The 25,371-nt window shown below is 44.4% G+C and overlaps 2 protein-coding genes across 5 annotated transcripts in view; one reads left to right on the top strand and one right to left on the bottom strand.

The window, feature by feature from the left end:
- CRYBG1 (crystallin beta-gamma domain containing 1) overlaps positions 1-3,389 on the bottom strand; it is a 98,598-nt gene extending 95,209 nt beyond the window's left edge. The window contains exon 1 of the mRNA XM_054822609.1: positions 3,295-3,389. The gene's annotated coding sequence lies outside the window, so the exon portion shown is untranslated. The remainder of the gene's footprint in view (positions 1-3,294) is intronic.
- A 17,054-nt stretch (positions 3,390-20,443) lies between these two features.
- The window catches only part of ATG5 (autophagy related 5), an 83,098-nt gene continuing 78,170 nt past the window's right edge, over positions 20,444-25,371 (top strand). The window contains exons 1-2 of one of the 4 annotated variants that reach the window (XM_054820346.1): positions 20,444-20,566; positions 21,455-21,615. In XM_054820346.1, coding sequence (XP_054676321.1) covers positions 21,508-21,615 — 108 coding nt within the window. In that variant the 5' untranslated portion in view covers positions 20,444-20,566; positions 21,455-21,507. Of the gene's footprint in view, positions 20,567-20,628; positions 21,095-21,454; positions 21,616-24,837; positions 25,026-25,371 lie in introns of those variants that run through there. The other 3 variants (XR_008576361.1, XM_054820344.1, XM_054820347.1) reach the window with 3 other exon arrangements.

Genomic DNA, 25,371 nt, shown 5'->3' with positions numbered 1-25,371 from the left:
AAGTAGTAAAAACAAGGGGTGCTGCTGATGGAAGCGGTCCTAGCATGCTCAATACCAAGGCCAACACCAAATTATCAGTGTTTCTTGAAACAGAGGCAAAAATGTCCTCTTTTTTTCATGGTGATTACATTGACACATTTTGGGCAAGAATCTAGCTACTGTCATTTATGTGTTAGCCAACTCATAACTGGACTGAAGTAACTTGTCTGATCTTGACCATCAAATACCAAAGCTCCAGGTTCATAGAATAGCACACATTCTGAGAAAGACTGCTAAACAATCACACCCCAAAGATATACAATTTTCTTTGTTCTCCTGCAGTCAACTTCCTGCTTCGAAGTTCAAACTCAAGTCATCATCTTCATTTTTAAAGTTGCCATTGGGTGGAGATCATTCAATGTCCAAGACATGACAACTTTGTAGGGACATGACTTCCAAGGGATCAAGTAAAAATTGATTTATTAATACGGTGCAGTTTTCTACAGCATGATGACAACTGTCATTCTTTTTCATTCTCCTCTTTCACTGTACCTTCTTCTGTGTAGAGGCTCCAATTTGTAGCTATAAGCCCCAGGAAAGAGACTCTACAAGCTTTTTTAGGAAAAAGAGACCCGAGGAGTTCATGTGGCTACCCTGATTTAACCCCAGACACCCATGAACAGAGGCAGCACAACACAAACTTCACCGAGGCAGGAGAATGCACACTTGTAGCCTCAAGTCTAAAGGGGCTGGGCTGCTAGTTTGGTTTTCATGGTAAGACTTTTTTATGCCAGATTGGCTACTGCTTTTCAAGATATGTGGCTAACATCAAGGAAAAGTATTCGCTACCTGAAAAAATAATTTAAGAATAGCAAAACCGCTCATCAGATAATTTTTAAACTGGAGTATCATATAAATAGGTGTCTTCAAACTGCCAGCTGTCATGCTAGTTATGTGCCAAACCATGTCTCTCATAGCAAAATCCATGGCCATTTATTAAGCATCTCAAATTTTCAAAACCAGCACTGTTAAAAGTATACTTTTATTTGGCCTACACAGCATTCTTACAACCATGCATTACAGCCTACCATGCATATAATAAAAATAAAATACTTCAACCAACATCTTTTGAAAAATGCTGCCATAATCTTCAAAATATTAAAAAAAATGCACTGAATATTTTTGGCTGTGTATTAAAGGCTTTGTTTATTCCATTTTTTGAAAAAACAAGAGTCATAGAAAGCTACACAAACAAGAGAAGTTTGCTTTCTGAGGATGAACGACCGCAGTTAATGATGGTGACATGCACGTGTATTTCCATGTGCTGAAGCACAAGCCCAACCTGTTATCAATAGTAGAAGGATTACTTCCCTGACCAAAAAGCAAAAACCCCAGTATTTTGCAACAGGAGTTACAACCCTATCATTTCAGAAGCCTTGCAATTATTAGACTTTGCTTGTATTTTAGGCACAGAACTTGATAACAAATTTATGCAGCAAAAACATCCTCCAATTTTTTCAGGTTTAAGAACTGAACCCCAAATCCCATGCAGCATTTCTGTTTTGGTTTGGCTGTGTAGACCTAGCAAGGTATCTGAAAGAAAAAGGAACTCACACCTAGATTAAAGACTTATTCCCCTTTTCTCACCATTCATTTGGCCACATCTAGATACTCTGTTCAGTTTTGGGCCCCCTCGACACAAAACAGATGATGATAAACTGGGGTGAGTTGAGCATAGGGCCCCAAGATGCTCAGGGGCTGGTGCTCTCACCCTGAGAGGAGAGGCTGGGGGAGCAGGGCTGGTTCAGCCTGGGGAAGAGGTGACCTCAGAGATGACCCAGCATCTGCCTTCCGATATCTATGTGAGGGTCACCAAGAAGAGCCAAGAGGCTCTTCAGTGGTGCATGGTAGGAGCAGAAGAGGCTATAAATTGAAAGAAGAGGTGTTCCAACCTTGTACCAGTAGAAACTTTCTCACACACAGGCAGTGACACAGCTTGCCCACAGAAGTTGTGTACATTCAGTTCTTGGATGATTTCAAAACTCAGTCCTGAGAAACCTGGGTCTGAACTCAGAGCCCACCATGCTTGGGGCTCCCTTCCAACCTGAGCTACACTATGATGCCCTCCTGTCTTATTTGGCTTTTCGAAGGCAGAAGAGGGTCTGCTCCTGGTTGTCAACTGCAGCATCACCCTGAGCTTGGCCGCTCAACAGCGCTGTGAAATACATCTTTTCCTGGTTTAAAAGTTCTGAAAAGCAGACTTTATTTTTTTCCCCTACACATATGCAAACAAAAGCTCACTTTTTTTTTTCTTTTATGAAAAATGTTGGTGTTTAAAGTTTTCAATAACACATTTCAATACCAAATGCACGCATCATTAGACTACAGTTAGTCAAGTCTGCACTTCTACACAATGTCTATTTTTAGGCAAATACTAGCATTTTCTGTAAAACTTTTAGAAACACACAGAACCACCCCTTCTGTAACTTACAGCTTTCTCACTCTGAACCAAACACCTGAGAGCCCCATAACTTACAACTTTTTTTTTTTTAAAATCCAGGTAGCACTGACATCTCGTTGCTCGGCTCTTGCTGCTCAAATCTGAGCAGTATTAACCAAACCAATTCCTGATGTAATGCCAAGTTCACCGTACCCTGCTGGGAATTACCTTCACGTCGAAAAGCTCTACTGCTCAGCAGCCCCACGTTCTCCCTGAGCCTCTTCCCCATGCTGCGACCACAGGCTGTAGACAGCCCCCGGGGAACGCCTGTGTCCTCAAGAACTTACAAGCCAGCGTGCATTAGATGGTCATTACTCATGGCACACTTGGAACCACACTGGGGAGCAACAGCTACAGGCAGTGCTGTAGAAAAGCGGTGTCAAGCCCTTCTCCCTTCTCTCCCTCCTTTTCTACGTCCAGGAAGAGTGAGCGCAGAGCAAGCCCACCGCTACAGAAGAGTCCAAGCTCTTCACACAAGCCAGCCACACTTTAGGAGGCTGTTTCGGGCCAGGAAGCCTCCCTCTGCTTCGGGCACAGGGTGACTGTTACTTATTCACACAGGCGCTGCTGTTTGTCAACACCGCTTAGGCGCCGCTCTGCCAGAAGGCTGGGACGGACAAACGCTGGACGGGAAGGCGGCTGCGGGACACCCGCTTCCCTCCTCGGGAGAAAAAAACCCCTGGCCTCCAGCCGTGCCCTGCCCGCCGGCCCCAGGCACCGCGGCTCCCACCGCCGCCCCCCCCCCCCCCCCGCCGCCCGCTCTCCCGCCCACCCCGCAGCCGCCCGCGGAGTGGGGGCGCGGGGATCGCGCTTACCGCGGGGCCGGGGAGCCGATGGGGGAGGCGGGCGGCGGGGTCCAGGCGGGAGCGGCATCGCTGCCCCCGCGGGGGTGCTGCTCCTTCCTCTTCGGGCGCCAGTGGGGGAACGCGGAGCGCCGCTTGGGCGCGGCGGCGGCGGCGGGGGGGCGGTGGCGGGAGGGGGCGGTAGCCCCCTCGGATTCCGAGTCCTCCGACTCGCTGCGACCGAAGAGGCGCTGGAAGCGGCCGCGCCGCGCCATGCCGGGCACCGTGTCGCCGCGGCGGGCGGCGGGACTGTGCGCGGCGGCGGTGCCCTCCCGCCGGCAGCCGGAGCAGGAGCGGCAGCAGCAGCGCGGCGCGGCCGGCGGGAGCTGCTCGCAGCGCGGCGTTCCCTGCGGTTTCGGGCTCTCCGCGGGCATGGACGGGGCGGCGGTGGCAGGCGGTGGCAGCCGCCCGCCTCGGTGTATGCGTTTAATAAGGCGATTCCCTCCCTCCCTCCCTGCCCACCGCCGGCCGCGTCGGTCCCTCCCCGCCGAGGGAGCCGCGCGGCGGCAGGCTCCCCGCCGGTCGCACAGGAAGGGAGCGGCCCGCGTGTGATCCGTGCCCAGGGTGCGCATTAGGGGCCATTATCTTGTTGTTGTTTTCTGCTAACCCTCAGCTGTGCCCAGCGCCCCGGATACGTGTGCAACTGGCGGGGAAACGCTCCGCGCCCGCCCGCACCGCGCAGGGGCAGCGCCGGGGGCTCCGCATCCCCCTCCGGCCCCCCTCGGCCCGCCCGCTCCGGTCTCCCCGCCGCCCCCCATCCGGGGGAGCCGAGGGGGCTCCTTAGCAGCCAGCACACCCCAAAGCCTGCAGCGCTGCTTTTTGTCCCAGTGCCCGCGACAGTAATTAATTAGCTGCTTATCCCTCTCCCTGGGAATAAATTGGCTTTAACCGTCCTGCCGGTTCTTTATTCCGCCGCGGAGGGCCGAGCAAGTGATTCCGTGCGGAGGCAGAGCCGTTCCCGCGGGAAGGGCCAGGCTGGGACATGCATCTCTGCCGGCTTCCAACGGGGAGGGTCGTGTCGGGTCGTATCGTGACAAGCCCCTGCCAGGACGCGGTGGTCCCCTGTGTCCCTCGGTGCTTTTACGACTCTTCTCTTAAATGACCCTGAGGTCTTCTCCAGCTTTCCTTGGGAGACTTGCTGTTCTGTGCTGCAGGGTACATCTGTCCTAAATTCTAACTAACCAGCGTGTATTTGTCTGGTATAAGGAGCTTTTAGGGAGTTTTGTTTGTTCTGATAGTTCTTGCTGCTGATGGGACACACAGGTTATAATTGTCAGCTAAAAATGCTGACATGAGATAATAAATTGTTTGTGAGCTGGAAAAAACTTTAAATTCACTATTAAAAAATGGTCATAATCAGAAAATAATTGACAAACAGTACATAGATTGAGATGGACATAAATTAATGCTGGGGGGTTTATGGCAGGAAGACGAGGATGTGATCAAGACAGGGAGGACAAAATACAGAAGGGGTTTGGCGGAGCAGCTTAGCCCCCCCTGTACTACTGTTTTACCCAGAGCAGCACGTACACCTGTATGGGGGCAAATTCAGTTATTTTCCTGAGTTGTGTATAATTTACTTGGCTAGTGATTAATTAAACAGACTAAGCTATGAAGAAAGTGATTTTTCCCAAAATTAAAATAGCTGATGAATAGTATATAGTATGTGTCATGACAAAATTGTGTGGAACTGGAAAGGTAGACGGTTGTACCCTCAGGAAATGCGTAAGGGGTCAAGAAAAAATGTCAGTGTCAGTAAAGCAATTTATATAAGCACGGAAATCATAAAATCACAGAATCACAGAACACTTGAGGTGGGAAGGTACCTTTGGAAGTTGTCTAGTGCAGCCCCTCTGCTCAGGGACGGTCATCAAGGGCAGGTTACTCAGGACCATGTCCAGTTGGGTTTGAAGTACCTTCAAGGACAGAGACAGGAGACCTGATGATGAAAGGTAGTATGCTGTCCTTGATGGATGGTTAGGAAGAAAGCAGGAGGTCCTCTGCTATACCTGGATAGGATTTTTGGACACTGACTATACAGTGTGAAGATCTAAATAGCTATACCTCTTCTTTTAGCCTAAATTTATTCATATTTCCTTGACTAGACATCTACAACTGGCATAACCATGGCATTTTATGACGTTCACTGATGAAGAAGCCAGATAAATACATTACTAAGTATGTATACTACATTTCCATTTAGGCCTCAGTTATAATTTGGATTCTGTTGTGCCCGAGCAAAGGTGAATAAATTGGTGTTGGTGAGCCACTTCAGCCAAACAGCACTGGGGAGAAAGGAGTCTGGGCCACTGCAGTCCCGGTGTCTCCTCTCTCTGCCACCATACCCACTAGGTACCCACAATTCTCAGCAGGCCAGATGGCTGAGGGTATGTTCAGCAGACCTGTGCTACTTCATTCCACACCAAAAAAAAGACGTGTGGCCTGAAAATATGCAGTTTAAATCACAGAACAGAAAAATGTAAGGCATGCATCTTTTCAAATCCTTTTAGATTTAGTCAGCATTAGCATCATCGAGTACCTACAAAATATGCAGAGTTAAGTATCTCTCAGGAGTGACACATATAAGAAATAAGCCTGCAACATCAATTTTGAGGTATCCAGCGCTTGTGGTTCAGTGTTAACATATACTACAATATCCTGATACATAAAAGTAGGTGAAGGGGATTTGGTTGATAGTACTTGTTCAAACTTTGGCCAAAATTAAAGTCTGGGTGTTAAAGATGGCAGTATCGGAACAATACATGATCTCGATCCAAACAGATTTGTGGAGGCTCAGTACTTTGTAGCAGTACTTGTTCTTAGGCTTATTTAGAAGATTTGGACCTCTTATTTCAGGAAAGGCATTTTAAAGACCATTAGTTAAGATACAAATTCATTAGAATTGGCCAGTCATGTAGGAAACTTTAAATGATGGTCATGTTTATGTCAGCAGTCCTGACACATGCAACAGAACAAGTAAGTCTAGCTTTTATCTGAACCAACACAGTTTTGCAACAGTTAGTAGTAATTCATATCATAGAAGGATGTTATGCAACAAATTATCCTTCTCCTGTTTGGTTTCATTCCAACATGGTGAAAAAGAAGATGATTTGGTATCTAGAGTAGACTTTATCATATTCAATATCCACCTAGTTTGACTGCACACTGTATGTGAGATTTAAAAAAAAAACCCAGAAACATGCTAATTTTGGAATTACAATGAGAATCAAACATAAACTCAAAATCTGTGAAGCTGTTACAGAAATGAAATAACACACAAGTTGAGATAACACTATTTATTCAAATCATTGATCCTCCCTTTTTATTATTTCAAAACAGAAACACTGTTCTCATATAAAACTGTTCCAATATATAGAACATATGCAAAAAAACCTAATCTAAAGCCTATAAGCAGATTATAGAAAAATAGGAATGGACTATCATCAACTTTGTCACCAAATATTTTCTCTTCTTTTCCAATACAACAGAGGTTTGAAATTTCCTCCAGAAACAGTAGATGCAAGCAAATATTTGAGATTCAGGTAATTCACTGTCAGAATACACGAAGAGTTGTTTGGATTCCCACACTTTGGAGCTGGTGATAAAAGAGCAATAAAGTATGCAGGGGCCAAAATCCTGCCCGTGTCCCACATATAACACGTAAGACCCAAGCTGAGGTCCTGAAATCCCACATTCATTTGACACCTAACCCTACGGGCACCTAAATTCCAGGGGTGCCTCCCTGTTTGTCTTGAAAGTGTCCCAGGTACTTAGGGATTCACCTCTCCACATGCCCAGAACCGCCTCAGTCTTTACAAGACTGAGTGTTGGGTGCCTGCTTCTTGCCTAAGTCTGACAAGGAGCTAAAAACTAGGTATTGCCTGGCCTAAATCTCTGCTGGGAGTTCCTGTGGTTGGCATATTTGGGTCTTGTTTAACACACATAGTAATGCCAGGCTCTGTACAAAATGCTGTACCAGCTTCCATTTTTTTCCAAGTGTTCAAGGTACGACATAGAAATAGTGGTGGAAACGGTGGCCTTAACTCAGGAATATCCCACCTACAAGGGGATGTTTTACCTCACAGTCATATTACCACTAAAGTTTTCTTTCTGGCCCAACAAGACTAGAAGTTCCCTGGTTACACCTGAAAAGAGAAGGAGCGAGTTCCACTCCATGCCTTGAAAGAAAAGGCATAAATAAATATCCTCAGTAAATTATCAGACATGGCGGGATGTGGGTGATCATTCCTGGTGGTTAAAGACAGTCTGGAATCGAAAAATGGAAAATGCAATGAAATATTATGACCAGGGAAAGCCAACTCTAGGGACAAAATTAGCTCAGGAACATCCCAGCCAGAACTGCAGCCACAGCAATAGGTAGGAAGCCAGAGAAGCCAAGAGACCCTTAATCAAATAGCTGGGCAAACCCCATAAAGGTCAGCAAGTCCATGTCACAGGGAGGGGCTCTGGAAAAATAGCAAGCAGAGATTGAATGAGACTAGGACTAAGGAATCTGGAAGCAAGAGCCAAGGATTTCAGCTTCAACCAAGAAGCAAATTTGGAAGCCAGGAAGAATTTGTGGGATTGCCTTACGTACCTGGTAGGTGGGGCAAAACATCAATCAGGCTGAAAGGGCAATCTTCACTTAGTCAACGTTACTGGCGTGCCAGCAGCCATGACTGACTTACCCTGGTCTGTCTGGCGGCTGTACGGCTGGGTTGCCTGGGGGGACACGCAGGCGAGCACACAGGCACTGGAGCTGAAGTAGATGGAGGCACCTCAGGCTCTGAGGGACATTTTGGAGTGGGGATGGATTTACATAACCTCATGCTCTGAATTTCTTCTTACTTGAACACACTTTAGCTTTGTGTGTTGGATGCTTTTGGTCTCATTTTGAGGTGTCTTGTTTCCATCATGGTCCAGTTGGGGATCTTTGGCATTTAACTCCATCTGTGAGCTGGTACCTCTGTTGAAAGCGTGCAATGCCCATCTCTTAGGTAGTAGTTATTGATTGGATCAAGTCAAAACCACATGTGACCCTTGTCAGGGTCAAGATTTCACCTTCATTCTTTTGATAGCTTTGGCTTAATTCATATTCCAGTTATTCACGGATAGTTCTGCCAAACCCATTGATACCCTAAGATTTTTATGCCTTAAACTGAGTAGTCTGCAGCAGATAGGAGTGGACAGAATTTGTAATGGGAAAATAGCATATTCGATTATTCAATTCAATATTAGCATGGTTTCTTATTGTTGATGTAAAATGCAAACAATTTATCTAACCCTTTCAGTAGCATATAAATTCACGTAGATGGAAGGTGTCATATAGACCTCCTCTGCTAACCACACATCTCCTGTCAGCTACTCAGAGAAGAGTCCTGCGACCCATCTTTGGGCCTTGAAAGACGCTTTTGCATTAGAATCCTACAGCTCAAGGGAAGTAAAACAAAATAAGTCAGTATGTAGTTCGTGGGGTTGTATAACTTCAGTGCTTACCCATTAGAAGTGTCCCACAACATGGCCAAGGTGTAGCATGTGATCTTTAACTATAACATGGAGTTTTACAGTGCTATCCACAGCCATCCTTTTTTTTTTTTTTTAACGTAGTAGTGAATGACTTCTGCATTAGTTACTACCTCCACAGAATACTCCCAACAGTGAGAGTGCTCTGTTTGATTTTAATGCCAACTAGGTGCAGCCCATGAGTCCAGGCAGATAGCCAAATAGATTTCAGTTATGAAATGTTCAGGAGTTCCCAGTGTAGGACATCACTTTTACTCTTGCTAATACAACTATGGTAGTAGTTTTCATTCCTTCTCTGATCAGTTCACAGAAAAATACTCTCCCACAGAAAACATTTCTTTCAGGGGTTTCCTTTTCTGTTATCTGCTAAGTGCTTTTCCCATTCTGTTCATGACAAACTGATGTTACTTTTCTCTTAATGATAACTACCTTTCATTGAATGCAGCGTCAGTACAAAACCGGGATAACACATATATCCCACTTCAGTCTTGCTCTTAGTATTATCCAAGTATTGTGTTCTTTTGCCCCCCTGTAAAAGATGATTTTTTCCTCTGATTTTTCCTCTCATAGTTTCTCCAAAGCTTTCAATCTTTTGACTTGCCAGTTAGTTTACATAAAGTCTACATAAAGATTCTGTCCCTGGTCTCAAGCTGAACACTAAAATCTGTAAAAGACTGTATGTATGCTATGTTTTTCATACCAGCTCCCTTAATGTCAACGTTGGTTCACTATGGCATTTGTTTGGTATCTGAGGTTTTTCAATAAGTAGTTTTTTCCTTCCTGAAACTCTAACAGGGGAAGATAAAATAGCTATGAGAAAACAGACTCTATAACCAGACTGAAACATGCCATGGATGCTACTCAGAGGAAAGAACATTCCACATTGGGGCAAATTTTCTTTCTCTTTCTCATCTTAGTGGTTCTGCAGACTGATAGAAACTGAGTGGGAGGTGGGAGATGCTGCGTCTCAAGAGGGCAGGATGCCATCGATTGGCAGCATCGTGCTGCTTTGTGCATCGGGGGCTCCAGGCTCCTCTGGAGTTTGATTTTAAAGAAATAAAATAAAAAAATGTTAGTTCTAGCACTCTGCTCTCCTGTAGTCATACAAAGAGTCACAATTTAAAGGTATACTATTAAGACCATAAATCAATGCAATTAAAAATACCAAAATTAACATAATAATGAGGTATTAGGAGTATAATACTGGCAAATCGTTAATTTACTGCTTAATATCAAGATGTGTTCATCTTTCCTGAGTAGATATAGCTGTGCTGAAATGTGTATGTTTAGAGGTTAATATTTTATGGCTTTGTTTCTCTTTTTCTTTCTAGTTTTCCACTAATTAGTGTGCATGGTACTGCTACAGTGTTATGGTTGCACAAAGGCGAGGCTATATCTCGTGTTCTTACTTTGCATCCTGATCTAAATTTTAATTATTCTCTAGGCTGAAATGAAATTGGAAACCTGTCACCTTAGAGAATAATTTTTAATTTAAGTTTGACTAAATCAGCAATACCATTCTATTGTATTTTCATCATATTCTCATAGAAATCTATCAGCCAGCATGGCTTGAGTTAGGATATAAATTTTAGTTTTTAAGAAGGAAGGCAGAAACCACCATGAAATTTAAAATTAATCCTTTTATAGAGATTCCAAGTATATTACTTTATCAATAGCCCTGAAAACTAAATACATAATTCCTGGTTGTTTATTATTATTTATACTAACAGATGAGCTAGGAAACCTACAAGCATGCAGGAAGGCAGGTCTCTGTCTTCAGCAATTTACCGTAAAACCAAAATGCTCAAGATTGAAGCGTAAGCACAGCTGATTAAATTGCTGTGGGATATGAGAGTCCTGTGACAAATGCAGGACTATCCAATCTTCTGTAACCTAGTAAGGTGCTAAAGAATCTGCAATTCAATATTAAGCAGACCAGATATAATTAAAAGCATAACTGTTCCTATATATCTGCAGGTAATACAGAAGCTTTACTAGGAAATTGAAACTCTGTTCATAGTTATGTTTACCAGTCACTGCTTTTGTCTCCTGTATATTACAAAGCCTTTTCGTCTGCGTGAAGACCCTGTGAAATCCATCATCCGGCACCGCTCTGTGCAGCCATCAGCTCTGTCCTCTTCTCAGATGAATCTAAACATTGCGCTGCCCCATTGAAAGTTATCCAAAAGAGGAGGTGTTGAGACAGCCTGATGAAGCAAACCAGTTATTGGGAGTCCCAGGGAGTAGAAGCATGAAGTGGCAGAGCTGTTCGTCAACATTCGCTTTTCCCATGATAATCAGTTCTGATCCCAGAGAATATGTAATATTTAAAACAAGCACAGAGGGTGACTGTGAGAATGCAGGTCAGTGAATTTGTCCCATCAATAAACAATAATTAGGGAGTTATCTACTAGTTGGTCTACAAAAAAATAGATGAAGGAGAACAAGTAAGCTGGAATTTATTCAGTCTTTGTAACCGTGCCCTTCCCAACAGGTTATCAAGGAAACTATATACTTATGGGTTGAGAGAAAAAAGAGCTGTCACAGACCAACAGAAAGAGTAAGAATAATCAAATTGAGATGAAACAAGCAATGAACTTCCTTAAACATCTCTAATAAGATTGTTGTTGTTTAAAATATTTATTGATGAACTATGATATGTAGCAAGACAGTAAAATTTACATGGGATAGAAATTTGTGGGGGATAGCTAAAATTAGAGAAGTTCTTGGGGAATTCCAGGAGTATCTAACAAAAATCCCAAACTGGCTGGAACCAGCACCATAAGGATGAAGTAATGTGTAACAGCGGCTGAGACTCCCTTCTGTAGGGCCAGAGCACCCACCTGCAGGTCAGACCTGCTGTCAGGAAGCTGATTGCTTGTCCTGGGCCCCAATGTGGGACACCACAGTAGGATTGATGGGGTCTTTGGACTACTACTATTACTGTCTTTGCACTATTACTATCTATTTCTGCTTACCCATCTGGCCCCAAGTGTTGCTGCCAAAAGAGACCTTGAGCAGATCAAAGATGACTGCTGTGCGCTAAGCTGTGGTAAAGGGGCCAAGGTGGTGTTCCTTTTTGATCCTACCAGTCAAGGAGATGGGTTTAATAGGAAGGGATGTATCTTGCAGATCAAAGCCAGTGTGGCTGGTGTCACAGGCAGGGTCTTTGGCTTTTATGCCCATGGACCGTCTTCTGGGAGCAAGGACTGGGGGGGAGTGATGGCACCTGCGTGAGAAAGAGAGGTAAGAGCATCTTTCCCAACAGTCTTGCTAATCTATTGAGAAAGGCTTTTAAGCAGGTTCATCAGGGTATGGAGATCAAAGCCTAAAAAGAAGTGGAGAAACAGGTTGAATTTAAGATGCTAAGGGAAGTGAGGAAAGTATATAGAAGAGTAAAGACCTAGACTTCAGGAGAGTGAACTTCAGCTTGGTCAGGGAACGCGTAGGCAGGAATCCCTGGGGAGCCAAGAAAGAAAAGGATCCCATTAGAGCTGATCTTCAAATAAAATCTCCTTGAAGCACAAGAATGGCCCATCGTGATTGCACAAGAAGTTGGGCATATATGGCAGGAGGCCAGGTTGGCTGAAGAGGAAATTTCTAGCTGAGCTAAGACTCAGAAAGGAAGTAGGCAGAAAGTGGAAGCAGGGACAGGCTACCAGGAAATCTAGCAGCATCACCCAAGCATGCAAGAGTCAAATTAGGAAAGCCACCCACAGCTGGGGTTGAAACCACCAAGGAATGTGGAGGGCAACAAGAAGGGCTTCTACAGGTAAGCAGCCTCAAAAGAAAGATGAAGGAAAATGTAAGCTTGCTGCTAAATAGTGCAGGCAAGCTAGGAAGGACCTAGTGAGAAACTATGTGGAAAAGGTTGAAGTACTTAATGCCGCCTTTGCCTTGTTTTTTACCGGCAAGGCCAGGTCTCTGTACCTAGTAGCAAACTGGGGGAAGGAGTAACTGCCCACTGTACAGAAAGATCAAGTTAGGGAGAATTTAAGTAATTCTGAACATGGGACCAGATGAGATGCATCTGCAGAAGTTGAGATGGCTGATGTCTTTATGAGGCTCCTCTTTATCATCTTCGAAAGGCTGTGGCAACTGAGGGAAGTCCCCAGTTGCTGGTAAAAGTCAAATGTTACATGAATATTTTAAAAAGCCAAGAAGGAAGACCTACAACCTGGTCAGCTCCTGGCAAAATTAAGGAACAAGTCCTCCCCATTTCAGGCACATGAAGGACAGAAGGGTAACTGGAATCAGCCAGCAGAGATTTATCAAGGCCAAATCATCCTTGACCAACCTGATTGCCTTCTATGATGAAACAGCTGTCTCTGTGGATGAAAGGAGACTTACAGATGTAGCTTATCTAAAGCAAGACTTTCAACACAATCTTTCATAGTATGCTAGTAGCTAAACTGAGGAGATGTGGACTGGATGAGTAGACTGCAAGGTGGCTGAAAAACTGGCTGGACTGCTGGACTCAGAGAGTAGTGGTTAATGGTTCAAGGTCTAACTGGAAGCTGGTTACTAGTGGCGCTCCTCCAGCATCACTACTAGGGCCAGTGCCATTTAATATTTTTATCACTGACCTGAACAATGAGATGGAACACACTTGTTGGGTTTTTGGATGACACAAAATGTGGGGGAAGTTGTTGATACGCTGGAGGGCTGGGCTGCCATTCACAGTGATCCCAGCAAATGAGAGGAATGAACCAGCACAAAAATCATGGTGTTAATATAGGCAAATGCAAACTCACTTGCAGCAGTGACGGCCAAGCATATACTGGGCTACGATAGCCACAGTGCAGACAGTAGGTGAAGGGAAGTGATTGTTTCCCCCCACTCAGCACTGCAGGGGCCACTGGTAATTCCACTTCCCATGGAATCAGAAAGACTTTAGGATTTTTACTTTTTTCCTCATCAGCGGTAACATCCATCCTCTTATTTTATACACCTTGTATGCTTACTTTTTTTGCTGGGAAATCAGAGTGATTTAACAACCATCTCATAAAACAGTTGTGTAACAGACACACATCATTAGGTTTATTGAGAATAGAAAATGACTTTTCTAAAGCCATGGTGACTTCTGTGGGCAGGGAATCTGGCCTGCTGTGCCTACACCACACTTAGCAGTGTGTTATCCATGATCCCATATGATATATGATAATTTATTGCAATAGTGTGTCAGGTTTCATAAGTTAGTCAATAGACTAGGTTGTAATGAATATGCGTAGATGACAGTGTCTAACTCAGGTGCTTAAAATTATGCAATGTAACATAGAAAAGGAATTAAATCCTTATTGAAAGGATTTTAATATAAAACTGTCAGCAACAAGTCTTCTTACCAGGGTATAAAAGATTACTTGTCAATAAATGGCAGTTAATGCTGGTTTCAGTTCTGGGAGTTCCTAAGTACTGGGTGACACATGGGTGCTTAGTGTCATCTTGTACTGAGGACTGGACTGCCTTTGCCTCAGAAGCTGACATCCCAGCAGCATTAACAGGAGGGTTCCATTCAGATTAAGGGTGAAAAGTCCTCTTGCCTAAAAACAAACAACCTCAAGGCCGTTCCAATAGCCAAACAGCACAGGATTATTATATTATCCTCTTTATATTTTTGTTTTACTTCCTGGCCATGCTATGATTCAGCACTAAGTTAGTGGTGATCCTTAGTCATAAACAGCTAAATTTATGTATCAAACAGAGATGGAGCCAATCCTGTCACATGCCGAGATAGTACTGACAAAGCTATTGACCTTTCTTTGTTTCAGTATTCCCAACAGAAATAATGGGAGTCATTGGGAATCATCATCCTACTGCCTTTTGAGTACTAGGCACTCTTTGATAAGTGACAATACTTCACAAAGTATTACTTAGTTAACAAGCAGAGAGGTGAAAATCTACCTAAGTGAACAAATGGCTGTTGGCATTATTAATATATTAAAAAAGAAAGCTTATGACCTGATTTATGTTCATAAGTGTGGTGGGTTGACCCCGGCTGGAGGCCAGGTGCCCACCAGAGCCGCTCTCTCACTCCCCTCATTCACTAGACAGGGGAGAAAAGGCATAACGAAATGCTTGTAGGTCGAGATAAGGACAGGGAGAGATCACTCACTAATTGTTGTCACGAGCAAAACAGACTGAACTTAGAGAGGGAATTCATCTAATTTATTACTAGGCAAAACAGAGTAGAGGAATGAGAAATAAAATCAACTCTTAAAACACTTCCCCCCACCCCTCCCATCTTCCTGGGCTTGACTTCACTCCCGGCTTCAACCTTCCCCCCCTTCAGCGGCACAGGGGGATGGGGGGTTACAGTCAGTTCATCACACGTTGTTTCTGCTGCTTCTTCGTGCTCAGGGGGAGGACTCCTCTCATCGTTCCCCTGCTCCAGCATGGAGTCCCTCTCACGGGGTGCAGACCTTCAGGAGCAAACTGCTCCAGCGTGGGGTCCCCCACGGGGTCACAAGTCCTGCCAGCAAACCTGCCCTGGCGTGGGCTCCCCTCTTCATGGGTCCACCAGTCCGGCCAGGAACTTGCTCCAGCGTGGGCTTCCCACGGGCCACAGCCTCCTTCAGGTGCCTCCACCTGCTCCGGCGTGGGGTCCTCCACGGGCTGCAGGTGGAATCGCTACACCCCCTCATCCTTCCTCCATGGGCTGCAGGGGGACAGCCTGCTTCACCATGGCCTTCACCACGGGCTGCAGGGGGATCTCTGCTCCGGCGCCTGGAGCACCTCCTGCCCCTCCTTCTGCACTGACCTTGGTGTCTGCAGAGTTTCTTACATCTTCTCACTCCTCTCTCCGGCTGCAAAAGCTCTCTCTCTCTAAGTGTTTTTCTTCTTCTTAAATAAGTTATCACAGAGGCGCTGATTGGCTTGGCCTTGGCCAGCGGCGGGCCCGTCTTAGAGCCGGCTGGCATTGGCTCTGTCAGACACAGGGGGAGCTTCTAGCAGCTTCTCACAGAAGCCACCCCTGTAGCCCCCCCGCTACCAAAACCTTGCCACACAAACCCAACACAATAAGAAATCTCAATCCATACATATTGTGACATTTTCAAAAATGGTATTTCCCCCCCTCCTCACTAAGACCAAGATGACTTAATGGGGCTATGACAAAGTAGCAAACGCAAGAAATTTTTTTCAAGGTAAATAATAAGCGGCAGACTTAGAACTAGGAGTTCTAATGTCCAGTCACTTGTTTAGCAATACAAGATTATTTTGATAGTCTGAAAAATGACTTAGGAATTTTAAGTTAGAATTAAAACAGGAAATCAGCAAAGTAAAACAGAGTTAACTACTGTGAGGGAAAACTAGGACAGCTGTCAGCACACCAGTTATTTTTCAGTTTAAAAACAGTCCAGAATATTTCCAAACCTATTCACCTGTTATAGAAGACAAATATTAGTAGGAGAAGAGTGCGTGAAAGGAGAAGTATATCCAGGTAAGAGTGATTTTTTGCTTCCACAAACATATGAATTAAAATTGTATCTTGAAAACATTAAGTGTCATCAGACAATACTTGTATTTTGTAATATTTCCAGACAGGTCTTGGATGAATGAATCAGCTTCTCATCTAATTAATCAAATTAATTCTTCCGTGTGACTAGGCAACAATGAACTATTTAGCTAGATATAAATAGCAGCATTATGAGTTTCATGTGACTCTTACTCACTGTTGCATGTTAAAAGGTGTACATTAATTATTCTCACAATCTGTTTTTGTTTACACACTCAAAAGACAATAGCTAAAAAATTAAAATATGTTTTGCTTTCTATTGAAAACTGTTAGGAAAATGAAGGGAAAACATTAATAGTGATTGCTGATCAGTTCCTAATAAAGTGACACTGGAATAAGTTAAGTTTCACGTATCTTTGTGTGATTCGGCATTGATTTAATGGAGTTGGGATTTTACACAAAGAGGACCCAGGCCTGAATAAAAGGAATTTTTTGTCCACCTGCCAGGGTTCTTTGTTATACATATGAATGATCCTTATTTTGTGTTTATGTAGGTGCCGTAAAATACCAGTTCTATGAAAGCAGCATTAAATTCGTTCCACGTGATCCAAGGAATGAATATCAGTTATCCAAGTTGTAGCAAAATATAGAGGGAAATACTATTTCACATTTTATTTCAGGTAACTTTTCAGCAACCTAATGTTGGCATTATTTGCCTTCACCAACATGATCTAACTTTGTAGCTACTCCTGATTTGAGAGCGGGTGTAGGCCTAGAGGTCAGGAAAGGACTCCAAAGGTCCTTTCCAACCTAAATTATACAGTGATTCTGTGTACAAATCTTCATCTCCACTACCATTACACAAAAACATAACTGCCCACAAATATGTAAACCATCTGTTCCATTTCTCTTATTTCTGTTAGAATTAATGCACCTTTAATTATAATCTTGCTCTTTACAAGCATCTTCACATTCCATATGTACTCACTAACAGGTGTTTTGATTTGGGTGCCATTGGGCAGTGACTCACTGTGTGTTGTCTGATGATGAAGTTCAAAATGGGGGATTGCTGCTTGAGGATCTTTGGAATTGGAAATATGTTTGTTGAGCTCTTCCCCTTCAAATTTAGACTGGTCCATTCTGTTGAGTGGTGATGCAACTTAGATACAACATTAGATAACAATGTGGAAAATCAAATGCCGAAGGAGGTAATTCCTTTTTTATTGTACCTGTTTTGACATTCCATGCTAGCAATTATTTTTAATGTTTGGATTTGGATTCATCATTCATAGTTGTATGAATAGCAAAGTTGGCATTCACTTCAGGTTTACTTTATTTGTTCAGTAGTTACACTATATCTCATGCATTTACCTACAACCAAGTTTCTCTCCTCAGTAGCAGAGCCTCACTTGCCTATATAACTATTGTCTTTATAATCTCACACAGATTTTACAATGAATCTTGCTGCATCTGTGTCTACTAACTACATCAGCAGTTTGCTAGGATGTTTAAATAGGAAGATACTCTAAATAGCAACTCATCTCACGACTTACTGTGTTTCATTCTCTACTTAGCATCTTGTGTCAAGATCCAGCAGGCGACCTGGGCGCTCGATGGTGTTCAATTTTCAGCCTATGGAGTAGAATCCATATGCCTGAGTCAGGTGCCTACGTTCTTTATATTATACATGAGAGAATAATGCAAAAGTAAATGTTTAATGTTTGGTAGTTGTCATTAGTAATCAACAGAATGCCGATTACACAGTCTAGCTGGCCAATGGTATGCTTCAAGAGCTGTAGCAGTAGAGGTTAAGTAAGATCTCAAGAGGTAAGCGCAGGCAGCGGGGAGAATGGGTCACATCCTCAGTATATACACACTATTAGCATTATTGCTAATAGCAGTGCTGGCAGACTTCTTCCTGATCATGAGGAAAAATGAGCGGGAGCGGTTGCGCCAGTGGATGTTTCTGGGTCATTTTCTTTTCAATACAAGCTGGCATTAGCTTTAGTGATGCTTCTACAATGATCAGTCAAACCCTTCAGCACTACTGAAACCTGAAACAACTTTTTTTTACAGAAGTACTTTGAGGACTCATAGGTGGAAAGGGCATAGAATAAACATGTGATTCTCCTTCATTTCCTCTAGGGAATTCCATACATGCAAAGCTTTCTGAAAGTTTGTATATCTTTAACCAGGGCAAACTACTTCTTTTTGCAGTGGTGCTGGCACCTCAGAGCAGCTCCACTAGTCAATGCATCCTCATCAGACCGGTTCCCACAGACCTGTAACATCATTAAGGGGGTTCCTTGCGGAAATCCGTAGAGAAGCCCGTAGCAATGACCAGTGCTTGTGGGATGGATGCCTTTATAATTGTGGGATCAGTTCTGCACCGATCTCCGTGGAAGTGTCCTTGTGCGTCCAGAAGTTTCTGCCATTCCAGGTCTGCAAGACAGTCATTTCCACACCATCCACTCTAGTTAAACTATTGTGAGTGCACAGGGAGTCCTTCCGGAGGAACCCCTCCCCTTCCATCACCTCAGCGTTAGCATGCCTTTCAGAGGTGCTGCCCAAGGCAAGTGTAAGTTGCCTGTATTTAGGAGCATACGGGAACTGGTCACTTGAGAGCCTAAAGCCCTTGCAATATGGCACGTGCTACGTGCTGTCTTTCCCTATGCTTTGGGGTAGACCATACCAAATAGGAAGTTTAAATCCAGGTTTACACCAGTTTACCTGTTTGGTTATTTTGAATTTATGTGTCACAGAACCCCTCGGAGAGCAGATAGGGAAAGTTTCATTGTGTATGTCCCAAATCACAGAAGTGCCATGGCTAAACTTTTTGTTTATAGGGCGTTAACAAAAAAGTTATTTTTTCTAATAATTATAATAGGGCTCGTGTTCAGAACTTTATGTTTTATCAAAAACAGGTTATCATGGCAAGCTTGTTTAAACTGGAAAAAATAAAACAAGTTCTTCAGACTAATCTTTCAGATGACTGAAAAAAACCCTAAAACTCCCCAAATCATACGGTTGAATCAGCGAAATGCACATTCTTAAAATGCTAGTCTTTGGGTATAAAAAGTCAGTAATAGTTAGAATTCTTGAATTCCTGAAGACACCTTCAGCAGCAGTGGCCACTGCGTGACCTCTGGTGGCCACAAGCCAGCATAGCAAGAAGCTCGTACTACTGAAATTGTAGTGTGTGCAATCCACATCAGGTACAAACACCTTACCCGTTTTCTTTCAATTTTTAACTGCCAAAATACCAGTTGTAATAATTTTGCTGCAGTTGCACCTCTTTCCACAGAAGAGCCCAGCTTTGACAATTACTGATCGGTGACATACACTAGCAAGGAAGCTACGATACACCTCGTCCTTGGAATTATGACGCTCCCTCCCACCTGAAAAGTGCTGTCCTTCCTGCTCACTCCTACAGGTGTAGGACATGGAGATGCGGATTTGCAGAGTGACAGAATTGCAGGAGATGTTCCTTAAAATGCAGAGATGGAATTCACGGCATACTTGCACCCATTGGGCCGATAAAAACTGACCCAGAACGATGCTTTGGCATGTAAGAGATGTCCCTGGTGGCAGCACATACACCTCACCCTCATGGGTACATATGGCGTATAAAATCTATTGCCTAGAGAACAGGAAAAGATAATCGAGTCAGAGAGCCCAACAGAGAGCTTAAGTGGCTAGACTGCGGTCAAAACCCTCAGAAGAGCATTTGAACCCGCGAGCACGCAACGCTTTCAGCATTAAGCTTCACCGGCTCCTGCGCGCTGGCAGACGCGCGGCCTACCGCCTGAGCGGCTCCGCTGACGCCTCAGGAGCGGGCCCGGTCCCAGCTGCAGCCCAGTGACGCCCCGCTCCCGCCTCCAGCCGTGCCGCTGCAGCTCTAGCAGCGCACTCAGGGAGCACGGCCGGCCGCCTGCTCGCAGTGAGGGCAGCTGCGGGACCGACTCCGTCCCACCGCCATCGCGGTGCCCGGGGCGGACGGCGCAGCGGCTTGAGGCACCTGCCACAGGCCAACCCAAGGCCCCGCCCCCGCCTCCTTCCCGCCCAGAGACCTCAAACCCGCCACGCCCCCCCGCCGGCCACTACCCCTTCTCCGCCCCGCTTCCGGTTTCCGGTGCCGGGAGCCGGGCGGAAGCCGCGCGGCGGACAGCGCGTGCGCCTGGGGGCGGGGCGGAGGCGGGGCCACGGTTCAGTTCCTGCCTGGCGCGCCGCACCCCCGCGGGCGGGCAGGTGGCGCGGGTCGCGACTGAGGTAACGGCTGTCCCCGCCCCTCCCCTCCCCACCCGCTCCCACCACCCCCGGCGGGGCTGCCTGGGCCCGGCCCTCCTCCCGCGGGGCGCCGCTCAGCTCTGGCGGGCTGGGGCGGGGCCGCTGCGGTCCGCCCACCGGCCTTGCCGTTGCCCGGGGAGAGCACGCCGGGGCCGCCGTAGCGCTCCTCGGTCCGGCCGAGCGCCGCCGTGCCCTGCTCTGCTGATTCACCTCGGGCGGCCGCCCGGGAGGGAGGGGGACACCGCCGGGCTGGGCCTGGCCGGGCCGCTGCTGCGGGCGCCGAGGGCGGCCGCCGCCCCGAGCCTGTTGGCGGGTGTCGGGCCAGCGGGGTCGGCGAGGCGCCCCCGGGGTCTCGGCGCGGAGGTGGGCGATGCGGAGGCCCGTCCTGGGGCCTCGGTGACACCCCTGGGCCCGCCCGCGGCCCCGCCAGCGAGAGACCTGCTCGCTGCTTCGGCCCTATCGCTGCCCGTCGTCCTGCTCGTCTGCGGACACCGGCTCTGCTGGCTGCCCGTGGGTTCGGGGCCGCTCGCGTGCCGGAAAGCCGGGGCCTCGGGGGAGGGTGGGAGGTGCGGGGGTTGCGGGATGGCTGCAGGGCAGTAACGGGAAAGGTCCCTTTGCCTCTGCGTTGGGGCATGATGCAGGCTTAGAAAATGCTCATTTACTCATCATCCACCATCTGTTTGTAGTTGGGAAATTGTTAACTTGGAGGCCTTAACTCATCCCGTTCTTTGTACAAACTGATGTGTTTAATTTCTGCGTGACGGGGTTGGTCATGCTTGCAGGAGTGTAGTTATGGGAGAACCTCTAACAAGGTGTATTTTATTTGTAGTCATGCTGACTTGTTTCTTTTTGGGGGGAATGGGGTTACAGTTCTAGCTGAAGAAACAAACTGATCTACATGTGCTTCACTGTCCATTGGAAGAATGACAGATGACAAAGATGTACTTCGAGATGTGTGGTTTGGACGAATACCAACCTGTTTCACTTTGTATCAGGATGAGATAACTGAAAGGGAAGCTGAACCTTACTATGTGAGTATAACAAAGGTAGTCACAGATAGTCCAATGCCGTAGTTATAGTTGTTTCTTTCATTCTCATCATGCGTGCTGCTACATGTTGTGGAAAAAAAACCAACAACCCTTTTTTCTTATTATTCCTGGTACCTTCTGAAAGTAAACTGTATAACCATGCTGCATGATTCATCTCTCTTCATAGCCAGTTCAAAACTTTAAGCTTGTTTTACCAGTGAGATAAACTTATCACAGATAATTAGGGTCTTAAAAAAATACGAAAGGCCACTAAGTAATTAGGTAAAAGGAGGAGGCTCTGCATGTACTCATGGTGAGTTTGTGTGTTCTTGGGTAATGACCAGAAAGAGGAAGAGAACTTGTATGTTACCTTACTACTGAAATAACTTCAGTCAGAGCTTTATGCAATCTTAAACACTAAGATTCAGTCACCTGTGTAACACGTTCATAATGAACACTGGCTCCAATATTTCTGTTCATGGACTTTTTCTGCTAACTTTCTCTTCTTTAAACGCTAGCAGCCATGAGACCTCTAGCTCAGATGTGGGAAACACAGCTGTAATATCTTAACAATACAGTACCTGAACTGGATTGCTAGCTGATGGCAAAAACAGGGGTGATGGATGTATTTGATTTGGAAACTAGAGGGGCCTTCTGTAATCATGTGATATTTTACTTACAGTGTGCTCAGAAGTTTTCATCCTTTCAGCACCTAATAGACATTTGATTGAGAGAGGATGTTAGCCTATTCAGTGAAACTTAAACTTGAAATGTAACAAGTACATGGGAGGAAAACCTTGTGTTGAGTTTTTATGTGAGTCTGAAATCCTTCAATCTTGTCATATCCCATTCTATTCTTCTTGAAAATATTACTGGATAGAAATATTTTTTTCTTCTGTGTTTAATAGCATCGTTATGTCATCAGGTTCTGATTTACATGTGTGTTCAATGGGTTTTTGAAACCTAATAAAGCATTAATGCTTTTCATTCAGTGATGATAGTGACTGTCCTTCTGTGCTTTAGTTTCACCACTGGTAAAACAGGAGCACTTTTACTTCATGCAGTTGCCAAATGCATTTGCGCTATCTAGAAGTCTCAGACTTTAAATTTTATATGTATGATTAAAATATATATGTATATATTATATAAAAGTTACATGAAAGGTATGAGTTTAAGTATAGAGACATGCAATTTTGATCTGTTTAACATCAGCATGGAAGACCTGAAACCATGTTATCTTCATGGTGTGGCCACCTTTCTACGACAAGGAGATAGTTTTAAGCTGGTAGGTTATCTTTTATTTACTGTGCTTAAAGTGTGCACAAAAATTGTCAAGGCTTAATTCTCTATTTCTGCAAAATCTGGTTATTCACAGATCACAACTCTAAAATTTTAGCTTCTTCCTTTTTCAGGTCATGTTGGAGCTGATAATATAGCTTTGCTTCTTGAAGGGATCTAGGATTTATAATAGTAAAAGGTAGAATAGCAATCAAGGTTTTAGATCATGGTTTAGTTCTCATGGTTTCAGAGTGCATCTACATTAATATTTTTATTCTGATCTGGAGTGCATTTTTGAAACAAGTCTTCATCCTTTCCAGTTACTGGAAAGGTTTACATCACACAGCAGTCTTGGAGCCCACAAGTTGAATCATTTTCATGTGAAGCTGAAGCAGAAGATATGCTTTAGCTGCTAATGGGCATTTAGTCTATAGGAACAAACTGGAGCTAAATTGAAGTGAAAAACATCAAACCCCCCAAAATTGAAGTAAAAAAGTATATGTAGTGAACATTCCTAGCTCTTGATACCTACTGTTCAGCTTTTGAGTCTCCTCTTATCACACCTCAGTACTTGCTAATATAGACATAACCTCTGTATTCCGGACTGCTTTCCATTAATGGGAAGGCTGCATGTTAAGGAAATACCAATATCATTATGTTAATATGGGAAAAAAGCTTCTGGTCTGAGAAGCTTGCTTTATGAAGATGAAGGAAGACATAGACCTGGAGGGTGAGGGATTAGAAAAGCAATCCAGAATCTGTGTGATGGATTTCAGTTTGTTGTGAGTGGTATGGCAGGAGACACTTGTCTGTTAGATGTATTAGCAGAGCGCAGGTGTGATGCATGCATGTATCACATTATGACACTGCATAGGGGTAGCAGAGCTAATTTAAAATGAGCTTGTCTCTCTTTTTGGAAAGAGGAGTGACATCAAGACTAAGAAGCTCAGGTGAAGCGCTGTCCTACTTCTTCCTGTAGTCAAGCCAGGTAGGTCTTTGCAGAGTTACACTGGAAATGGATACATCAAGTTTCTTTGGAGTGTTTCTTAAAGCTACTTGTGTTTGGAGTGGAAGTGCAATTAGGAAAAGATGAACTGCCTTTGTTGAACTATCTACTCTTTTTCCCTAGTCCTAAAACTGTTATAATTCTGATTTTAAAATGGTGTGCTGTTGGTCTCTTGGTGCAAGCAACAGTTAGAAATAAAAGGCGCAGGAAGTGGAGTACTCATTGGCTGACATTCATCAGGTGTAAAAAGCAAAATTACAGTAGAAGGCAGTCTTGGAATGATACTCTGCCCAAGGGAGCAGCCTCTGCTGGGCCACTCTAAGCTTCCTCAGTGTCAGAAGGGTTTTTCTGTTCAGATGTCTGTAATAGTGAGCAACGTGAAGCCATTCCAGGTTAGGATGCTTTCTTTCTTCATTCTGGGTGCATTGGTGATCAAACCAGTTCAGTTGCTGTTAAGTCTAGAATTTTTCTGGTTTATAATCAGTTTTGCATATAAAATGGTGTTTTGCCTATAAAATGGTGTTTTGTTCTGCAACAAAACCACGGAGATAGCTGGAGAGGTACTCTTTTTACACAAAGATATATTGCAAGCATTTAACGTGGGCATTAGGAAATTTCTGCATTTCATTTAACCTCTGTGGAAAGCGTTCCTGATTATTATGATTAAACACAATACACAGTATGCAAAAGGAAGTTGTTGCATTTTGTGTAATTTGGGGGATTAATTCTGCCTTGTTATATATTTGGAGATTTTTGTTTTCTTAATTTAATGAGAACTCGTAATCGTTTGCGCTTTTTTCCCCAGTTGGTTTTGCATAGCTATTTTGTTTTAAGCTGCGCATATATAAATTGTGTCCCAACAGATCGTGAACATCTACTTGGCTTTATACCATGTACTCTGAACACTTTGGGGGAATTCATGCCAGCTTCTTTCTACCAAGTGGGAGAAAACTTACACAGCTGGTTGCTGGAGGGAAAGGCACCCAGCCACACTGAACATTTCAGGAATCCTTACTCAGTCTTGAGAGAAGGAATTCACCCACTGCCTTCTCTCAAATCTTTTAAGTCCGCCCTTTTCTAGGGGACAAGACAGATACAGGCTTTCTGAGCCACAAAGCTGCACTGGAAGGTGGGGTTTTCATTCATGTTTCTCTGTTACACAGCAGAGTGAGCGGCAAGCATTATACTTGTCTGCCATTGATCAACGGGCAGTGTGGCAGTCAGTTATCAGGCAACTTGAATCAAAACTGGGATTCTCTTCTATTTGATTCCTTATTTGTTATACCATGAACTTTCCTATTAGTTATTTTTTCTCATACGTTATTTAAACTCCTAACTATTGATTCTATGCTAAATATGCACTCAGTCTATTCATTAAAAAACTTTGATACTACCTTGTCTGCATAATTGCCCATGCAGTACTGTAGATCACTTAATTTATGATGGGCATTCTATCTTTTACTGTATTATGTAGT

The sequence above is a fragment of the Grus americana genome, chromosome 3, assembly GCF_028858705.1.
Source record: "Grus americana isolate bGruAme1 chromosome 3, bGruAme1.mat, whole genome shotgun sequence".
Taxonomy (NCBI): domain Eukaryota; kingdom Metazoa; phylum Chordata; class Aves; order Gruiformes; family Gruidae; genus Grus; species Grus americana.
Note: the sequence above shows the minus strand (reverse complement) of the source record. Positions and strands in the feature narration are given on the sequence as shown.